Genomic DNA, 19,150 nt, shown 5'->3' with positions numbered 1-19,150 from the left:
AAAAAAATAGAAGCGCGAGGTGAGGAAAACAAAAGTGCAGGGGAAAGTGGAAGATAATGAAAGGAGGAGAGGGGAGAGAAAGTGACAGGGTGAGGAGTGAAAAATGTACAAGGAGAAACTCAAGTGAGGATGGTTATGGAGGGCTTCAGGGAGACAGAGAATGTGACATCACGTCTCATCTTGTGTCAGGATCTTGTCTCGACTGGCCTGAAACACCTCCAGTTTCTCCGGCTATGGCAGCCTCATACATCACATCGCTGTGTGTAAAACAATACTGTTAACGGCGCCCTTTTTTTCCACCTAAATGTGTATTCTGCTGCGGCATACACCCATATCCTCTGTACACACACACACACACACACACACACACACACACACACACACACACACACACACACACACACACACACACACACACACACACACACACACACACACGACTCTTATCTCCCCTCAGCCCTCTACCCAATTATGGGGCCGTAATTTCTGGCCAGCCCTGCTGTCGGGCCCTGTGGAGAGGAATGCAGTGTTGTGGGGAGCAAAGGGGCCAGTGGAGGCAGGGGGCTCCTAGGCCGAGTCCTGGTCCCCTCTTTCCTCACTCAGACTGGCCCCTGGGTCCCCTCCATTCCTTCAGCTCAAGTTTCACAGTTTCAGGCCCCCCTCTCAGTCCCATGATGCATATCAAATATAACACCACACACTCGGAGCAGCAAAGCACTAAAAACGTCAGCATCGGGAATCATTTATTTTAACTCTATTAGATCAAACTGACGCTGCATGGGAGCAGCTGTTCTGTGCAACTACGCTGATTAAATGCTGCCCGACTATCCACAGTTACAGCACTAATCAGTGATGTGCAGTAGTTTCTCACTGCAAGCACCACAACTGTTTGTATGCTTTGCAAGGTTCAGACCAGCCACAAGCAGTGGAAAAGTACAGCGTTTACAATGTTGTATTGGTGAAGATTTTAAACAAACAAATACCGCCCCTTCAGTGTTTTTGTTCTACTTGAAGAAAATTAAGTCAAAGGCGTTCTTTGGATATTCTGACAAACCAAAAAAGGGGCCAAGTGGAGCCTGTGTGTTTGTGTTTATTTGTCACAGCTTTGCGTGGGTGGCTACTCACTGGCAGCGGTGACGTTAGCAGGAACACTGGCCAGGGATCCAGCGCCGGTACTGGCCACACACTGGTATCTGCCCACAGTCAGGTTGGAGAGCGTAGGGATGAACAGGCTCCTGGCGCCCAACGCGACGCCCAGATCTCCGTCCACCAGCTCCTGGCCGTTCAGACGCCAGCTGATGTTGGCGGACGTCGGTCGGGCGCTGCAGCGGAGGATCACACTGCCTCCCAACTTCTGCACCACGGACACCGGCTCTTCAGTGAACACTGGCACCTCATCTGAAGAAACGATTAGCAAAAAAGCTTTTCAATGCAAATTCTAAATGTTAAGACTGTTTTTCACTTTATACAAGTCAGAAGACATTTCCTACTGATTACATGTTGAACAGTATATCCAGCAGTGTTCAAGTTTTTGCCTTGGAATCTCTTTGAATTACATGCAACTACCAAATAATTTACTTAACTAGAGAGTTTTGAAATATGCCCAACAAGAGATGCCAAGGAATCAATAAATGTCCTCTCTTGCCCAAACAACAACCCAAGACCAAAAAATATTCAATTTGCTGCATTTTTGTTTGTCATTCTTCCTTGAACAACTAATCAGTTACAAAACAGTCACCAAACTACTTTCTTTCTTTCCTTTTTCAGTCCACCTATGGTAACTAATACATCATCCAATCTCGTCATTTCTTCAAATTTATTTCAAATAAACTGCTGCTGACAGACACGTGAAACACCTCATTCCTTGTGTCCGAGCCAGAATATCATGTCCTTGGCAAGACTTTTCCTGCACCAGGTGCTTAGAAAAGTCAACATAAGGGTGCTCACAAATTGAAGATAGATTGAGAAAGTGAGACGCACAAAAAAACCCTGAGAGTAGGGGTCAAAAACAGAAATCTTTTCATTTTATTTCTGCCGTTTAGTTGTGTAGGCACCAATCCTGCATTCAGTACTCTCAAAATCCGGATGCAAGAGATAGAAACAGTAAACAAGATTAGGGGAATTACAAACAAAAAAACTGAGCATAGTAGGGATACAATATTTCACAATCCCATAATGTTTACTTACCAGCAAGTGAAGCGCCACTCTGCAGGCAGCACAGCAGTACTGCACCCAGAGCACACAACACTGGAGCCCTTCTCTTTTTCATCCACGGAGTCCAGTCTCGCTTTCCAGACATCTTCCATACACTACCCCCTGAAACACGCAACAGGAGAAGGTTAGAGGGAGACTCCGAGACGCACAAAACAAACAGCATAAGCAACAAACACACACAGTCAGAACCGCATCAATGACAAAACCGCCAAAATTCAACTTGGTAACATACAGCATCAAACTAAACAGTCGGTCCGGAGTTCATACATGCGCCTCCTGCTCTGCTCGACTTGTACACACACGTGCACAAACAGGCGGCCATTAAGGAAACATAACCCAGGCGAGGCAGTGCACTCTGCAGTACCCTCAGCAGCCAAACCCCAGACACAAATAAAGCCTTTCTTTTCTGTCAGCCCCCATCCCAGCGCCGACCCCATCTCCTCTGCCTGCACCCGCACCCATCCAGCCCGCGCTCATCAAAGGGGCGCCCTCATTCTGCGGGCCGTAACCCGACCCCTCCACCTTCCCGCTCAGGTGTAACCGATACAGGTAGAAGGCCTGAGTGGAGGAAGGGGAGGAGAAGGGGAAACACACAGGCTGCATTCAAGAGTTGGGACAAAGAACAACTAATGAGAGGCAGGAGAGGGAGGGAGGACGGGGGGAAATTTATATCGCAGCCATGAGGAGTGTAAGATGGAGGAGAGGAGCGTTTCTTTTCTACTTGGAGCAGTATGCATTGGGAGGAAAACGGAGAAGAGGATGGTAATGGTCAGTCTATTAACAGTTAATGCAGAGAGGGGAGCTTTTCTCGCTCCCTTGTCGCTTGCTGCCAAGTTTCCCGAATTCTTTCCTGTCAGGTTAAACTAACAACTTCCCGTCAGGATGAGGAGGGTGGTCCTGCAAAACTGAATCCCTCTTTCTCTCATATACATACATGTCGCCGAACATACTCTCGAGCGTGCAGCACAAACTGTCTTGCGTCGAAACACTAAAGAGTGGAAGGCAGCACGCAGCTTTCGCATACATATTTGTCCTGATCTTATTTTGGCCAGAAGGATGATTAATGGCGCTTGCTCGCACACTCACTCACACACTCGGGGCCAAAGCAGGACAGTAAGAGAATGGAAACTCTTACAGCACACCTTCATCATCTAATGGCAGCAGTGAAAATGTTTAGCCGCCTGGCACATTTATTGAAAATGAGCAAAGCAGTAGACTGATGGAAAAACAGCTGGTAACGTCTGCAACGGCAACACTGGACCACACATTGCTCTGCTGCATTTTAATTGCAAATTATGAATGTGTGTAAACTATTTAGATGACTAATTCTCATGACACGAAGAGCAACCAAGAAGTTTTCTGCATAAAAAAAACACGCTGTAGTGTGGTAATGATTAGTCAATGACTTAAGAATCAACAGCCTCTTTATTCAGTGGAAAAAGCAAAGAGGCTTTGAGCAACCTGGAGACAGAAAAGCCAAGCTGCAAACTAAACACTGACTTTACCTATTAAGTTGATTTTAGCAAACAGCAAAGCACAGGACAGAGCGGCATTCATTCATTTGCAGTCATGTCTACCTTTTTGCTCCGTTTCTGGTTTGGTTTTTAGCTGCTAAATGCTTCAGTATTCTTGTGGTTAATTCTGTCTGACTGTTGTTTAGTGCTTGATGGTAGCTTTCAGAATAAAACTTCCAACTGTGGCCAAAAACTAAGCTGATGAGAGCCGTGGGAGTGGAAAAGCAAAGTTGTGGGACCAAAAACTAAAACACCGAGCTTAAAGACACCGGGGCGTTTGCTCTCACAACACATTCACAATACTCCAGCATTTTAGGATCCCCAAAATGGAGACTTTGAGAATCCAGCATTGCTTTTTAAATCTCAATGGGCAGAAACTTTTGCAAACCATGATGTCAACATTCATGTTTGCTTCCTGACTGAATTTTACCAATCACCATGTGGCCTTCCCCGATTCATCACGCAACTTTTACATGACACTTTATGGAAGGAACAAAGGGTGAATCCCAATCTAGGTTGTCTTCTACCACTTTATACGTATGTTTTACTTTCAGTAGCGGCTCCACCTAGTTGTCGGTCCAAGCAAAGCAGTCCCCGGTCTTACTTTTCAACACTGACTTTGTAGTATTTTAAACAACTAAGCAGCCAACCCTCCTTCCTTCCTGTTTATAGCAGCAAATGTATGGCCAGGTGAGCGAGCGGCCATGTGATGTGTGTTTTCAGGTGTGTTAGCATGAACAAGTTTTGGAATGTTTCTGAAACTGTGCTAAAATGCTAATTTGGATGGAGATAAAACTGCACGTTTGAAAGGAAACATGCTGATGCTGCCATTGCCTAAAACCCTCATAAGAGCTGAATGAAAAAATGAATAGCGAATACAGAACTTTTGACTTTAACACCTTTGATTAAAGCTATAAACACTGGTTTTTCCACTATCTCAAATGTAGAGATTTGCTTCTTTTTATTGTATTGTATCATTATGAACTTAACTTTGGGCATGCTACTCAGACACCACCACGGACTGTAAAAATTGTGACGCACATCTTCAGGTATGAAAATAGTCCCTCGCTGCAGCTCTGCATATATGTACAGCTTCGTTTACTCACTCGTCCACACAGAGTGGCCCATCAGTAGCGGCTCACTCTGTAAACAAACAGCAGGCTGGTGTGGCACCAGGAGCGAGCAGAGCTGAAGGCCTGTGGCTTCTGTGGCCGGTCGCTGTATGGACACAACCCGGGACAGCTGCCCATAAAAGACACATACATCTGTACCGAGCACCTGTCCCAACTGCGAGAGTCACTAACCGTAAACCACACCAGCCAGTCTGCCAACTAGACGCACAGCGGGACGCACCACCTCCCCATTCAGCCGCTTACCTGACCAATTTCTGGTTCTCCTCAAAATCAAAACACCGACCGAGAGACAGGAGAGACAGAAACAAAGATGGAGCTTTGTTGTAATAGCGGAATGAGAAGGCCTCTCATACATCATCACTCCCTTAAAGCAGCCTTACTCCTCCGAGCCTGTCTGCCCGTCTGATTCATTAGTCAGCTGGGTCCTGTGTTTGCTTAGTGGATACCCTGTCTCAAGATGAAAAGTTGGCCTGACATCTGTGTCCAACTTTTTCCATCCATCCTTCCCAGAGAAGTCACAGGCGGAGTTGGAGAAGAGCCTCCTACGCATCAGCGAGACTGATAAAAAACAGAGCCTGCACACAGACAGCTCCCCTAAATTAGGAGCGTCGAGTGTGTGCGCATATGTGACTGTTATTGCTTCAGCCTCGCCGTGGAGGAACAATGCTGTGTGGCAAACACTTTGTGGGAGCAGCTTTGTGGTATTAAAACATATTTCAGTGACAGTGGAAGCAGAGGACTGTGTGAATTTCTCAAATCTCCCAGTTCCAGTGCCGGAGTATGATTAGAGGAGAGCAGAAATATTTCTGTAATCATGCTGAGGAATTGAGACTTAACTACTGTGAGAGTTTGGTACATGAGACTCGGCTCCCTTCTGTCTTAAAAAGCAAGTAAGCAAAAAACCAGAAAATGACAGGGCTGTAATTTTTTGAATAAGTTGTTCGTGAGCTGCTTTGACGTTTGTCATTTGAGAACTTTTTGGTGGGCTAAAAAAAGGATTTTGTAGAAAAACTTGCTTATAATCTTTGACGTAAGTATTGAGAAAGATCCAGATTTGCTGCTAGTATTGAAAAATTTTCCATTTGCTGCTGCGACAGGTTGCAGGTTACAGATTTATTTATTAGATAAATGCATTAAAGAAAGGGTGAAAAAACACAATTACTTATGGATACTGGTGCAGAAAGTGAACCTGAGTACACAGATCCATACTGAATGCAGTCTTGGTGTTTCTTCTGTTGCTTTGGTCAAGCAACAGAGTAAAAATCATTTTACATCAATGCAGGGGAAAGATCTAGTTATTAGGTTTATGGGTCGATACTCACTTTGTGCAAGCCTGCGTTTAACACAACCGTACACTAAAAGTTCTGTCTTTTTATAGGTCATTGTAGAGACATCTGAAAGCCTTTCGACCTGCATTTTGCTCTTGAAAACTTGACTTGGACCTGCCTCAAGGACTAAAGACTTGACTTGGGCCAGAATAACCTGTGACCTGAATAGGAATCAACTCAAAAGACACAAAACCAGCTCTGAATACAGGTGTTAGAGGGTGTATCACTGTAGGATCTGTAGGGTGCATATATCCGGGAGAGAGAGAGGAGAAAGCACAACTAGTCGACAGTACGAGGTCGTGGCGGTGGTGTGCAGGCATGCATCATGAGTGAAGGTATGCGAGTGCCTTATATGTACTTGTGGAACAGAGTCACTTGACAGAAGTTCATTGTGAGCGTGCTAAGTAAAGACACCGGGGCCCCTGTTCTCCCGGGCCACTGCCGGTCCCATTGTCCCCCTGCCTCCGTGGATAAATTCATTTTGACAACCCTGCTAATTGGATAAAACCAGACTGGAGCCTCCTCCCTGAGCTCTCACATTCCATCTGCTTTCTGGCATGGAGAAGACACACAGGAGGGGAGGCGGCGGTGGTGGTGGTGGTGGAGGGGTAGCAGGGTAGTAACTCCTTCTGAGGAGCTGAACTGTTGAATATTTATCACCTCCCCAAATTCCCCTCTTGCCCTGGCCCTCCTCCCCCAGTTTTGCATCTTTTTACACCCCGTGCCCCCCTCTCCCCCACACCTCCCTCGAGGTCCTCCAAACACCACAAAGCCCCCCCCCACCTTTAGATAAACACATGCGGTGTCAAGTGTGAGGAGTGCCGGGGGTTCAACTGCCCCGCTCGGGCCCGCAGCCCACAATGCCACGCCGCATAGCTGCCATGCGGGAGGCCGGTTGCCCCTGGCGACGCTAACAGGCAGAACGCACCTTAATAGAGTGGAGAGTCATTGTAAAGCAGTGAGCCGGTGCACGGACAAAGACCCCGCAGACCCCTGGAGAAAGGGGAGACGCTACTCTTAAGGGCCCGGGGAAGAGCTGATGGGCCCTGCTCAATGACCAAAGAGAAGGAGGAGGAGGTGGAGGGGGGGAGCTCAATGACCAAGAGGTTTGAGAGTAGTGTGTGGAGAGTTTGTGGAGGCAGGGGGGGTAGGCGGAGAGGTTCAGTGCCTTTATGGATGGATGCGAAATGGGCGAAGGGGGTTTATGGAGGCAGCAGGGGAGGGCAGGGTGGAGAGGTTGACTTAGAAAGCCGAACAGCGGCTCAAATTAATAGAGAGGATGTCAACTGGCAGGCGAGCAGGAGGAGAGAGCAGAGCCTCGTCAATGAGAGGGTGTGTTTGAGAGCGTCGCTGAATGTCCCAACATATTTTCCCCTCACTCTGTCAATGTGTTTGCTGGCCTCTCGTTCTGGCCCGGAGTTTTTTGTAGTTTTTTTTTTTTTTTTGCTGCGTGAAGGAGGATGAGGAGGGTCCGGAGATTGCTTAACAAACCACACCCGGTTTACCATCGGACCATCACGCAGGGAAACAACAACATAAAAACAAAGGGAGGTTTTTAAAGAAGGCACACATCACACGAGCCAGTGGTGACACCTTCAAGCTGCTTGATCTGTCCAACCATTGGTCCAAAATCTTCAGATGTTCAATTAAGGGCTTCAGTTGCCTTTCATTTCTGTTATCAACTTGGTTATTGTTTGGTCCACAGAAGTAAGATTATTATTTTTTAAAATTTCAACCACAGTTTCATTTAACCCTCATGTTGTCCTGTGGGTGGAATTGCTCCGTTTTAAAGTCTGACAATGTGGAAAAAAATTATTTTTATGTCCACATTTCAACATTTTTAGGAAATTTTTGAACATTTTGGTGGAAAAAAGAAATGTTTTAAAAAAATTTCTTTAAGAACATTCACACAAAAAAAAAATCAACCAAAATCCATCAAATTTTGCTAAAGAATTTCTTAAAGAAAATACCAGAAGCTTTACTGATATGTATGTAATCACTTTAGATATTTTTAGGATTTTTTGGGAAGATTTTTGCTAATTTTCTGAAAATATTCACAATAATTTTCTTGCCAAATTTGGGGGATTAAAAAAAACTTTTAGGGAATTATTGGAGTTTTCTTCCGGGAGGTTTTGCAAATTTTCAGAAATTTTGGGAATTTTTTTGATGAATTTTTTTGAATTTTTTCAAACAAGGAAATAATATTTTTTGGTGCCGGTAAATGAAGACAACAGGTGGGTTAAAAATGTCTCGACTGGCTGAACCAACAGTCAAACCCTAGTTCAATATTACAGAAGACCAAGAGAACGAGAGAATATTATTCAGATTCTGACCACAATAAAGAAGGTCACATTTTTAGAAGCCAATATCTCAACAAGTTATTTGAATCTAATCAATTCAGCACTAATGCAACAGGATGAAAGTTTTCTATGAATTCTGTTGACCAAAACTAAAACATCTGAAATTCACTTATGCTCTTTTATGAATGCACAAGTATATGCAAATTTTATACTACATTTTCAGTTGGATCATTGCTATTATTACTGTTACTGATAAAAAGTGGCACAGAAGAGATATTGTATATTGTAACTGTGTGTGTTTCACTGTATCAAATCTAAGAAAAATGCAGTGAGATGATATTTCTGCTGTGCACACACTGCTGGATGCAGCCGTCTTTCCTACAAAGCACCGTGGATAATGCAAACCATAGTAGTGGACGATCTCCATACTTCTCTGCTCACACAAGGAAAAAAAAAACTTGGCAGAGAATAAATCCTCAATCGATTCCCATCTATCTTTCCCACTCCTCCCCCGGATGAGCCTTCTCCGGCAAGAAGAGAACCTTCTGGAGCTTTATTTGGCATAAAAACCCTGCCCAACAGGTGGAAAGAGGGCCAGTCCAAATCCTCCGCTCAAAACATCACTCGTTCTCATGCCATAAAATTACACATCAAAAGCATCTAAGCATCCCTAACGAGGTTGAGAATTTACCCCCTCCTCCTTCATAATACTCTCTCACACACACACATATATATACGCACACGCTTCACAAAGTATTAACGAGCTATATGCCTGTCCAAGCCCTCCTTCGCCCCCCCATACCGACACTAACGAGCTACAGAGCGTCTCGAGGATTAACGAGAGGGATCTGGACAGGCCTGCCATGTAGAAGAGGGGGGCGTTCTAATCAATTAGGCGCCGCGGCATTTGCATAATTTAGATAACGAAGCTGAATTAACCACGGAGAGCTAATTATGGTGCCATGGTGAACACGTCCACCCACATTCCTCTGCCTGGTGTGGGATGCCAGCGTGCCCACCAGGGGCCATGGGAACAGGATGGGATCATCACGACGGCCAGGGGAGGACGATGTAGAAGGAAGGAAGGAATGAAGGAAGGACTAAGACCGACTGTAGAGATTATGGAAGGAAGGAAGGAAGGAAGGAAGGAAGGAAGGAAGGAAGGAAGGAAGGAAGGAAGGAAGGAAGGAAGGAAGGAAGGAAGGACTAAGTTAGAGTGACTGTAGAAGTGAAGGAAGGAAGGAAGGAAGGAAGGAAGGAAGGAAGGAAGGAAGGAAGGAAGGAAGGAAGGAAGGAAAGCAGGACTAAGTTAGATCGACTTCAGAGATAATGGATAGAAGGAAGGAAGGAAGGACGGAAGGAAGGAAAGACTAAGTTAGAGCAACTGTAGAGATAATGGATAGAAGGAAGGAAGGAAGGACGGAAGGAAGGAAACACTAAGTTAGAGCAACTGTAGAGATAATGGAAGGAAGGAAGGACTAAGTTAGAAGAACTTCAGAGATAATTGATAGAAGGAAGGAAGGAAGGAAGGAAGGAAAGACTAAGTTAGAGCAACTGTAGAGATAATGGAAGGAAGGATGGATGGAAGGAAGGAAGGACAAGTAAGTGGTCTATAAAACAAAAAACAAGAAAAAAGGAAAGTTGGATAGCCGGATGGATGGATGGATGGATGGATGGAATATAAATTAATAGAGAAACACTGAAAAAACAAAGATGATGAGAAATTGAAAGAAAAACTCGGAAGAAAATGGAAAGAAATAAAACAAATCTAGATGGACGGATAGATGGAGAGAATGAGTGAATGGAAAGAAAAGAGAAAGACACAAAAACAAAGAAAGAATAGAAAGAGTGGATTTATGATTTGAAAGAAAGAAATTTATAGCTAACTAGCTGAGACAGACAGAGAGATAAGAGAGATAAGAGATAGAGAGATAGAGAGATAGATAGATAGATAGATAGATGTCGCTGTAAGCATCAAACATACTCAACATAATAGTTACCATCCAGCTTTGGGAAAACTAACTAATAGCCAGGATTTCAGAGTACTCATCACACAAACACACATGCGCATGCAGTTACATATTTCATGTGCCCACAACCATTCTTTCCCTGCACAGAGACACACACACAAAGGCATCCTCGGTGACGCATAAGCAAGCAATCACACAAACTCCTATTACATGGTAAAAGTATACTCACAGAGGCACATAAATATGCCGACCTCAGGAAGTTTTTCCAACACCAAATGTCAACACTCTGAAAAACAGGCTACCACTTATCCTCGGCCCGAGAGATAAAATACATGCACACCGCTGCATTCACGCATGCCAATATAGACTTTCATAGCTGCACATATATGCAGCCTGTTCCTTGTGTGTTCCTGCATCGTCGAGAGAGAGAGAGAGAGAGAGAGAGAGAGAGAGAGAGAGAGAGAGAGAGAGAGAGAGAGAGAGAGAGAGAGAGAGAGAGAGAGAGAGAGAGAGAGAGAGAGAGAGAGAGAGAGAGAGAGAGAGAGAGAGAGAGAGGTAGGGGGGAGAAGAGATGTGGGGTAGGTTAAAGGGGCCCCCAACTCTTTTTGGCAGCTCATGCATCAGAGTGAATGGAACCAATTATAAATCAAGAGCAATTTCTCCCCATTATTCAGCAGGAACCAGGGGAAGAAGAAAAAAGAAGGAGAGCGAGAGGCTGCCTGGCCCTACAACTCTCAGTGGGAGACGAAGGAAGGAAGAGAAAAGCAGAGCGAGTGAAATACTATATGAAAACCAGATATGAAGAGGTACTAGGAAACTGAGATAAGGCAGAGAGAGAAGAAGGGAGACGGATACAGGGGTGAGGGAACGCAGAGAGGCTGTAAAGTTATATGGAAGGGGAAAGTTATAGGAAAAACAGATATGAGCGGGAATTAGAAAATGGAGAGGAGGCAGGAAATTGGACAGAAAGCGAGGGTGTGGGGTGTCGACGGTGATCGAAATGGTGCAACCGAGTTTGACTGCTCACTCCGTGGTTATGAAGTGAAAGCTGCTGGGTCTGAAAGAGTTTCTTGAGAGGAGAAACAGCTGGAAGAGGCTTGTTTCAAAGAGAGCTTTCTGTTTCAGGAGCTGGATTTGTGTGTATGTGTGAGAGAGAGAGAGAGATGCAGTAAACCAGAGCTACCATTTGTCCCGTCACTCAAAGCCACGGATGTGCATTATCCTGCTATGAAATACCATAAAAACAAAACCCCGCACAGATACGAGTTGGACAGCAGACAGAGCCGCTCTGCCGATGGAAAATTCCAGCTCTGATAACCTCAGGGGCCCAATAACTAACTAATCTGGTGCCCAGTGATTTATTCTGTTGAATCATGTCTTCTCCTGCCAGTTTGACATTCTTCAATGATGAGTTTTTTTCTCTCTCTGGTGCAACACTTTAAATCTGATTATTGGTTGAAGCTCTGGAACACAACCCAGATTCCTCTCTTTGTGCTGCTTTTTATTGTTTCTTTCACACATGCTGGAGAAAGAACTACAGTATGCAGTTAATAATCCAGCATTTTAAAGGCATATACGTGCATGCAGGATAGTTTGGAGCCTGCGCAGAGTGGAAAACAAACCAAAGCAAGGCTGTTGTTTTAAAAAATGTGTGCATTTTAGGGAGCAAAAAATGTGGAGAAAGTGACTTAAACTGAACAATCACTGCTGGAGTGCTATCTTGAGTCTGTGTGTGAATGATCTATTAGAGCGTCTGGGTTGCTTTTGGCTCGTAATAACACCCCCTAATCTTTGTCCAAATATCTGCTTTGCACACACAGGACTATTTGTCTACACACACACACACGTTTTCTTACCCGAGTCTGGAGTTGATCAATGATCTAACAACGCTCACTCCACACTCACAATGTGTGTGTTTGTGCGCACAGAGTAGGCCTCGGGTAACTTCATTATCCAATCAAGAGCTTCTTAACTTTTACTTTAAGTAGTGGAACGAATCAACTCAACTGGTTTAAAAGCTTGAGATAATCCCTATTAGGCTGTTGAGACAATAACTTTTAAGCTTTGATTCTATTTGTAATATAGATAAACTGGACATCCAGATATGCTTTAGAAATGTAGCAGTAAAATGGCATCCGGCATGGGAAAAGTCACACAGCCATGTCTCAGCTTTCCTCCAATTCCTCTTCTTTCCTGCTTCAATAATCTTTTTGATCGCAGCCTGTTTAATTAGCTTCAGTCAGAACTTTCTCCTTCACTTCTTTTTTTTTTTACCTCGCATTCCTCTCTCCCTCTCTCTCTCGCTGGGGTCCTGGCTGACGGGGAGGATCAGGAGAGGAGAGGTATGCAGCCCCAGGGGAGGGGTCTGGACCCTGGCCACCTGCCGGTCCAGGTGTCCCTCTTTGGTTATCCGATGTCTGACTGGACACAGAAACTCTCCCGGGGGCGCGAGGCCTCAGCCCGAGCCTCCAATCTGTCAGCGCTGGAGGACTAATGCACCGTATGTCAACGGGCCAATAATGTCCGCCAGTGGGAAATGAGGCAGCCTTATTTGGCGATGAGTGTGTTACTCTGCTAGTTTATGAAAAGTGCATTAACCCAGAAAAATTCCTGCTTGAAATTATAAAGTGTAAAGTTTCCCCACTCTTTTCTGTGCTAAGTCTTTAGCTCTTCTTCTAATGCACTAATCTCAAAACGACCGCACAGGTGAGGCTGCCCAACAACTGAAATGACAGGTAAGGCATTCCAATGCAAAGAGAAGGTCTCCACTGGCCAGGAAGTGCCACTCACACACACACACACACACACACATACACATGGACACAAACCTGTACACACACATGTGCAGCAAAAGGCCCACAGATTCTGTCTGCAGGCTGTTATGACTGCATGAGTGTACCCGCTGTCACAGAGATGAAAGCATGCCCTCAGGAAGGATTTTTTTTCTCCTTTGTCAATTAACGCCAGTGTTACACCCACTACAATAACAATGCTGCTTTCCAGCACCACAGTCAGAAGTTCTGGCTCGCAAACATGAGAACCGAGCAGTAACAGCAGTCCTTATGGATCCGCTGACTGTTTCTAATCTTGAAGTGTATCTTAAAAATCCATCTGCAGACTTTGGTTGACATCCAGATGCAAAAAAAAAAAAAAAACGCCACCAGGCTGTACAAGAGGAGAGTCATACAAGTTAAATCCTATCCTTCCCCTTTATATCTTACATCATACTTCAATATGGCAAAGTCAGTTTTGAAAGAAAACTAAATTATGAATGAGAAACTCTATTTCTGCTGGCTGCAGACCTAAATCCACACAGTAACTTCTCTTTACAAGCTATGTAGACTCAGCTCCTATAGGATAGATGAAAACTATCCACCAGCTGCTGGCAAAATAGTGGAAAACTGGCAGTTTTTGTCTCTGCTACAAGACTGTTTGGCAGGTAACCAAGATCAATGAAATTTGATTTCAAGTTCAGGCTTCATTGTAAAAGTTCTGGACTCTGGAATCAAAAAACAACACAGTCTGTCCAGATCTGAAGGTCACCTATATGTACATTTTTGCTCATTTTCAGCCCCAAATGTAGGATTTTAAAGGACACTTATACATCTGTAAGATAAGCCTGAAACTGTTTCACTTATGACACTGTTCTGTATAGAAAATACAAATTATAACACTCATATGGGGACTGGAAATGTGCCTGTGGTCCTGAGTAATGGACAGAATACTTTTTACAGCACATAAGGCTGCAACTAATGATTATTTTCCATTATCGTTTCAACAATTTACTGTCTGAAAAAATGTGGAAAAAGGCTCATTTTCAAAGCCAAAACCAAAAGTGATGATGTGAGCTCAGAAAAAAGCAACAAATCCTCATGTTTAGGAAGCTAGAAGGGTATATGTGAACCATTAGTCAATCATCAAAAAAGGTGCAGATTATTACTTGTCAACTTCCTAATTGGGGGATTCTAGTAGAAAAGACTGTTAATGACGACATTTCAGGCAATTTGCTGCCTTTCAATCATCATTATAAGCCAAATTCATACAAATATGGTGTTAGAAAACCTCTATAAGGAGTCGAAATGCATTAGTAGATAAGTTTAAACTCATAACAGGTGTGTTCTACTGAAATATTCACAGATATTCATGTCATATCTTATAAGATTGATTATGAAACGCTTTTCTACTCTCCACACAAGTGAGAAAAGGGGTCAAAGCACTGTGAGAAACAGGCAGATAATCAGACTGGAATCATTTAGTTCAACTTTGATCCACCCGCCTGCCAGAGATGATCAACAAAAACAACAAACCCTGCTAACAAACAACAAGAGGCTCCTTTTTCCTGAGACCAATTAATTCGCTTATAAGCTGTGCGCCTAATTGGGGGAGGCCAGGCCATTCGTTTCGACTTTTAATCCAAGTGACATTGATTCAGGGGGAACAATCGGGCCCTCTTGTCTGATGCCATGTCTGTCAGTGAATCGCAGAGGTTCCTCCATGCGAGGCAGCGGAGGCTAAATGTAATCCAAATAACAAAACGACACCTGGGGTTGGAAACTTGAGCCCCTGCGGCTGTTCCTGTGGGCCTCCTCCTTCCCCTCCGTGCCTCCACTCGGCCCCTCACGGTGAGCAACACCCCGGGCCAAGGCTCATTAGCAGCCCCGAGGATTAAGACAAACATTTTCTCATTAAAATCAGACCTGAATGAGAGGATGATATCAGGAGAGACTCTCCTGGCAGCCAGGCAGGATGCTGCATTCCTGCTCCAGCAGCTGTCAGTTTATTGGAGGCTTTAATGAGGTTATTCTGGCACCAGGACTTTGGTTTGGGGGTGAAGGAGGGGGAGTGGATCTGCGCTCAGGTAGCGTTGTTATGGATTGCTGATGACAACAGTGCAATCTGATCGGGGTATTTTGCGCATTAAGAGGAAACTTAGGGTCACAAACGTGCCCAGAGAGCTGAAAATGAGCCGCGTTCGCTTTAAGATATACATTAATTGGTAGCATCTTTAAGATTTCTCTCAAGAAAACATGAATCTCAGTTTTTACGCACACTGATTGGAGGACTGCTCGGCAACTTTTACATCCACCACAACATTGCTGCGCTCCCCGATGATAATATGGGGGTAAATCTGGCAGAGCTCACCATGTCTGTTTTCTGTTACCCTATGGCAACGACTATAGGCTGCGGCCTGCAAAACGCAGACACATTTTCCCAAGAAAAACACGCTTAGGTCCCATAACACAACCGTGATCCTCTGCAACGTGTCACGCAAGGCTCAAACCTCGCCACATACATCTATGCTGCTGGAATAGTCGGCAGGAAATTAAGGAAAAGTTTGGAAAATATGGACGCAGAGTTCATCCAATCAACAACAGGCTAAGTCCGAAAACAAAGTTAACTCTTTTTGCTTAAAGCAGCTCCAAAACCGACAACCAAAACGCGCGTTTGGATCCAAATAAAGGACATCTGGGATGCGGAAAGTTTGTAGCAAAAGTTTATGTGGATCAATAAGCTGGAAAAACAAAACAAATGCGGCTACCAAAGTAGTCAGCAGCGAGAAGTAGTCACCAAACCCCCAAATCACAACTTTCTCTATAAATAAACTAACATACGTGCCGGTAAAGAGTTCCGATGAGCTGCAAATACGCACCAAAACTTACATTTATGTACAACTTTGTCATATGTGTTGATAAGCGGCGCAAAAACATGGACCGCATGAAGGGATAAAACTCACCAAATCTGCTCTACTTGGTGCTCACACCTCGTTGTAACCAAACGGTCTTCTCCTCGCCTCTCTTCTTCTGAGTTTTAGTCCCAAAAACACCTCTTCGCTTCTCTTTTCCACCTCTGAAGCCTCGCTGCTTTAGTAATTTACTGCGATGCCACCGACATTTTCTTCGGCTCCCCAAGTTCTCACATTGAAAGGCCGTTTTTGGATGACTGAGCTCTCAAACAATTCTCCCTTTTGCGACGCCTTTTCGGGTCCTCCCACTTCCCAAGCAGGAGGAGGGATCTGAACAATAGGGACTGGCTCCCAAAATCTCAGAGCTGGGTACTGCAGCGCCGTTTCTGCTCAGCTCTGCTGCTTACGCACGGCACAGGAGGACTTTACACAGATTGTGCGTAAAAGTAGAATATAGTTGGACGTTTTGAAGCACATAGAGGGATATTTGTTAACAAAAGCTGACAAAAAGTGAAGTTTTTCTAAGCTGAGGTGTCCTAAAATTGAAAAGTGCGCCCCCTCCCCCTCCTCCTGCTCTGTTCCCCCTGATTTGGTATGCGTTGGTCCCCACAGAGTTTGTATTGACCCCCGTCCATTGAGGCCTGCAGGCCCTCCAGTGCAGCTGTGCTGTGTTGTGTTGTTGTGGATGGGGACAGGCCCAGTCAGGACTGTGCAGCACTCTCATACCACAGTGATCACAGCTCAAACTCCCCCTGTGTGCTCACTCTGGAATTCTCTTCTTCACTTCAATCAGCACACTTTTGAAACGAATGGGGAGCCGCTCCTGTCCAGTTCATTAATAACTGGCTATTCCTCAGATCACAGGACCTGATAGAGGGGGTCTGTTGGGCGGGAAAGCCGGACCAAGTCTCGCCTCTGTGAATGCAGGAACTCCCACCATGATGTACCTGAGGGGTTATTGCAACCCAGCAGGGCTCCATTCACCAACAAGCTGTGGTTTTTATGACACCTGTTGCTCTTGTTCAGGTGTTTGTTGGTGGACACTCAGTTTGGCTCATTCTGTGAGTGTATTTTTTCAATCTTTTTTTCTCTTTAAATTAATTAAAAAGCCGAACATTTGACTTTGTATGTTTGCAACGCCCAGCAGGATAATTCGACTCCGACATGTTTTCAGGGAGTCATTAATCTCGGGTGTTTTCCAGTGTTGTGTTGCACTTTGCCAGCACTTTGCAGGCGCTGCCAATGTTTTGGTGCTGTTGCTACTGAGCTGTTTGTGCGTGGCCCCCTCACACTAGCGCCACCCTGTACTGCACTGCATAGTAGAGAGAGGGCAGAAGAAATGGGGACTCCCAACCTCACCCCTCCACCTAAAAAAAAAAGCCCTCCATGGTGCCCCTCCCCTCCCCTCCATCTCTCCATGCTGGGCAGGATGAATTAGCCTGGGGACAAAAGGCTTTGTGGGCCGGCCATGAAAGGCCTATTAACCATACTGCATCCCCCAGAGGCCCGGCCCGCAGGACACCGCCTCCCAGAATGCCACTCTCTCAGCAGGCCGCAATCCCAGCATGCACTGCTTCCCTTCAGCGCTAACCCCTGTCACCCCCAGGCCTCACTATAGAGCCCCACACAGATTGTCATGTAGATGATTATAAATGTTGTTATGAAAGTAATGGAGAGTGAGAAGCAGAGTAGGGGGTGTCAGCGGTGTGTGAGCATGTGGTGTGATTTGTGCGTTTTGCCAACAAAGCTCTGCGTTGGACGGAGTGACAGCGCCGGGTGAGTTTTGGGTGTCGGCTGTCAGGTGTGAATTCATCTCCTTGTTGAAAGGTGCATTGTCCATCAGTGAGTGTGGAGGACGAGGTGATTTCTCCTCGAGGGTCTCGACTGTGCAACGCCGTCTCCTCTTCAACGTCCCCACTCCATTGTTTAGCTGGGCGCCATGGCAACGACCCGCTCTCTCCCTCTGTCTCTGTATCCTGCTGACCTTAGCAGCTGTGTCACTTCCTCAGTGTGACAAAACCAGAATGAATCGCACGCACACACTTGTGTGCACACTTTGCGGTCCAAAGGTGTTCTAAATCAGCACACTTTTACTCTCACATTAAGGAAAGAAGGAATCATGTGCATGTGTTATCCACCCTCATACAGTGTAATTATTGATCCGTGGTTGACTGGATGTGCTGTTTGTTAACAAAACAGCAAGTTATTTGTCTGAGTTCAAAAGTCAAATGTCCATATGTGCGTTAACACAGTTGCTCATCACTTCAACTCTCCTTCTGTTCATACTGACAGTGAAGTCATCCTTTTCTAGAGCGATTTCACTGGTAAAATGGAGTCATCTCATTCATTTCAAAGAGGCTACGGCCCTGTATGAGCACAGAAGAGGCACTGATGCACAATCTAGGGGGCAGAAAACTCAGGATTGTCCAGGAAAACCGTGTTGTGTCAACAAGCATGGCTCTGCATTGGCCAGTCAAACACATGCTAGCACTTAAGTCTGGGAAATGACTTTAAATTGCATCTACTATTTACCTGGAAATCTCACCAACAGCAAAATAAAGTTACTGTTGCCGTGATAAACTTTCAGAGACATAAAACTCCATCTCATTGTAATATAAACCCCTGTACTGTATTTTGCTGCCTTATACACCTTCAGACTCATAGATATTACTCAAACTGGAGTTCCTAGATTGTTTTTCACAGTTTTACAGGTGTAGCCGGCCACATTAACCCCTCGACTCCACACCAACTATAGCCAGGTGTAATTGGGCAATAAAAAAACTGAAAAAGATTTCTTTCCAGCTATTTAACAATCATGTCTACAACTTTATTAGGGCAATGTTATTGGTTATTCACATTAATTCTATTTGCAACATGATGCTATTGTTCGCGTTTCTGCTTCACATAAATAAAAACCTAGAAGTGTTAAAAAGAAATGAAGACATTTCCTTACAATTTACTGTACAAATGCAAATTCTTCACCTATAAAAAAGTAAACTTTTTCTTAA

At 44.8% G+C, this 19,150-nt stretch overlaps 1 protein-coding gene across 3 annotated transcripts in view; it reads right to left on the bottom strand.

Moving 5' to 3' along the window:
* Positions 1-16,440, bottom strand: part of boc (BOC cell adhesion associated, oncogene regulated) — a 28,124-nt gene extending 11,684 nt beyond the window's left edge. The window contains exons 1-3 of one of the 3 annotated variants that reach the window (XM_022195087.2): positions 16,194-16,440; positions 2,188-2,316; positions 1,126-1,398 (exon numbers count right to left, since the gene is read on the bottom strand). In XM_022195087.2, coding sequence (XP_022050779.1) covers positions 1,126-1,398; positions 2,188-2,299 — 385 coding nt within the window. In that variant the 5' untranslated portion in view covers positions 2,300-2,316; positions 16,194-16,440. Of the gene's footprint in view, positions 1-1,125; positions 1,399-2,187; positions 2,317-5,104; positions 5,271-10,688; positions 10,882-16,193 lie in introns of those variants that run through there. The other 2 variants (XM_022195086.2, XM_051940373.1) reach the window with 2 other exon arrangements.
* Positions 16,441-19,150: the final 2,710 nt, after the last annotated feature.

This window comes from Acanthochromis polyacanthus, chromosome 20 (assembly GCF_021347895.1).
Source record: "Acanthochromis polyacanthus isolate Apoly-LR-REF ecotype Palm Island chromosome 20, KAUST_Apoly_ChrSc, whole genome shotgun sequence".
NCBI classification, from domain to species: Eukaryota; Metazoa; Chordata; class Actinopteri; family Pomacentridae; genus Acanthochromis; species Acanthochromis polyacanthus.
The sequence above is the reverse complement of the archived record's forward strand: the minus strand, read 5'-3'. Positions and strand labels throughout refer to the sequence as shown.